Raw genomic sequence first — 2,289 nt, 5'->3', positions numbered from 1 at the left:
TTTAGCATTATAAAGGTGAAGAGGGGGTTATATTTAAAAACAAAAAATATGTATTGGATGTTGATTGGTACAATCAGGTGAGGTGAAAGTACAACCAAGTGATCCTTTCTTGAATTTTACTAACCCCACTCTCTATCTCACATTCTCACCCACATATATTCGCGTGCAGGCATGGCATCCAGCAGAGGAAGAACTCTTGGCAAGAAGGAATGCCCGGGACCAATTGCCCCATCCCACCGGGCACCAACTTCACTTACCGCTTCCAAGTGAAGGACCAGATCGGCAGCTACTTCTACTACCCGACCATGGCCTTGCATAGGGCTGCCGGAGGCTTCGGAGGTCTCCGGGTCAACAGTCGTCTGCTCATCCCCGTCCCTTACCTAGACCCTGAGGATGACTACACTGTCTTGATCGGGGACTGGTACACCAAGAGTCACACTGCCCTTAGGAAGGTGCTAGACAGCGGACGTTCCATCGGCAAGCCCAATGGTGTCCTCATCAATGGCAAGAACAAGGCTGATAACGAGGCCCCCCTCTTCACCATGAAACCCGACAAGGTATACAAGTACAGAATTTGCAACGTGGGGATGAAGACCTCCCTCAACTTCAGGATCCAAGGCCATAACATGAAGTTGGTGGAGTTGGAGGGATCCCACACAGTTCAGAATGTGTATGAGTCTCTAGACGTGCACGTGGGGCAGTGTTACGCGGTCTTAGTAAAAGCCGACAAGGAGCCCAAGGACTACCTAATGGTGGCCTCCACCCGCTTCACCCAGTACACGCTCACAGGAACCGGCCTCATGCGCTACACCAATAGCAAGGGACCAGCTTCCACCGAGCTGCCCAAGGCACCCGTTGGGTGGGCTTGGTCCCTCAACCAGTTCCGCACCTTCCGTTGGAATCTCACTGCCAGTGCTGCCCGCCCCAACCCACAGGGTTCCTACCACTATGGTCGCATCAACATCACCCGCACCATCAAGCTCGCTAACACCGTAACCAACGTGGACGGCAAGCTGCGCTACGCCATCAACGGCATCTCCCACGTTGATCCACCCACCCCACCCAAGCTCCTTGAGTACTATGGTGTCACCGAAAAGGTGTTCGAGTACAACCTGGTTAAGGATGAGGTGGTGGACTCTGAGCAAGCCAAGGTCACCCTCGCACCCAGCATCGTCAATGCCACCTTCCGTAACTACATTGAAATCATCCTTGAGAACCACGAGAAGGGTATCCAGACATGGCATTTGGATGGCTACTCCTTCTTCGCTGTAGCCATCGAGACCGGTAAGTGGACCCCAGAGAAGAGGAAGAACTACAACTTACTTGATGCAGTCAGTCGCAGCACCATCCAGGTTTATCCTTACTCTTGGGCCGCCATCATGCTCACCTTCGACAATGCAGGCCTCTGGAACCTCAGGTCCACCATGGGGGAGAGGTTCTACCTTGGACAACAACTCTACATCAGCGTCCTATCACCTGCCCGCTCCCTTAGGGACGAATACAACCTCCCAGACGACGCCTTGCTCTGTGGCATTGTCAAGGACATGCCCAAGCCTCCTCCTTATTCTTCCGGCGCCTAATTTTTTTTTTTTTCCCTTTCGTGTCTCTTCTTATTCACATTGATTGATTAAAGTTTCCCTACCTACTAGAGCAGAGCGAGTGAGCAAGTAAAAGGAAGGGGATTCATGGAGAGTTTCTGATGAAGATTACTCAAGTACTTGTTGTACTCTCCGTGTGCTTCTAGTGACTCAAGAGAGTCAAATTTTTTCTATTACCTCTACTTTTCTTAAATATATAAAAATATTAATGAGATGTTAAGTTGGAGATTTGAGACCTCAAAAGGGGAAAACATAGGCAAACATGAGACCAAATTAACCATGAACAAAACAGAAGTCGCCAATGTTATCATCTATTGGTTTATCCGACAAATTTGTTTTTGTTGATTACCACTTGAAGCTTGGCAGTGATTAGAGTTACAGCTTGGATATCGGTCATATTGCCTATACCACCAATGTCTATCATATTTTCTAGTAGAAATCACCACCTAGGATTTTCAATAAAACAAAAATATGCATATATAAACATAATGGCAGTGTGTGAGCAGTGATTTATCCTCGAAGAATTATCTTCTTCTTTTTTTTTCTTAAGAGAATGAATAATGAGCCGTCGCACATAGAGATTAGGGTCTAGTACCCATGTTAGCATACATCATTCCAATTGAACCAGTCCGATGATAATGTCACGCTCAAATAACTAGAATCGAAATGTCCATTTAAGATAGAATGAAAC

The 2,289-nt window shown here is 47.4% G+C and overlaps 1 protein-coding gene across 1 annotated transcript in view; it reads left to right on the top strand.

Moving 5' to 3' along the window:
* Positions 1-1,824, top strand: part of LOC122067521 (L-ascorbate oxidase homolog) — a 2,669-nt gene extending 845 nt beyond the window's left edge. Inside the window, exon 2 of the mRNA XM_042631370.1 lies at positions 170-1,824. Coding sequence (XP_042487304.1) covers positions 170-1,580 — 1,411 coding nt within the window. The 3' untranslated portion in view covers positions 1,581-1,824. The remainder of the gene's footprint in view (positions 1-169) is intronic.
* The last annotated feature ends 465 nt before the right edge of the window (positions 1,825-2,289 follow it).

The sequence above is a fragment of the Macadamia integrifolia genome, unplaced genomic scaffold (genome assembly GCF_013358625.1).
Source record: "Macadamia integrifolia cultivar HAES 741 unplaced genomic scaffold, SCU_Mint_v3 scaffold2956, whole genome shotgun sequence".
NCBI lineage: Eukaryota > Viridiplantae > Streptophyta > Magnoliopsida > Proteales > Proteaceae > Macadamia > Macadamia integrifolia.
This window is presented reverse-complemented; position numbering and strand designations above follow the sequence as displayed.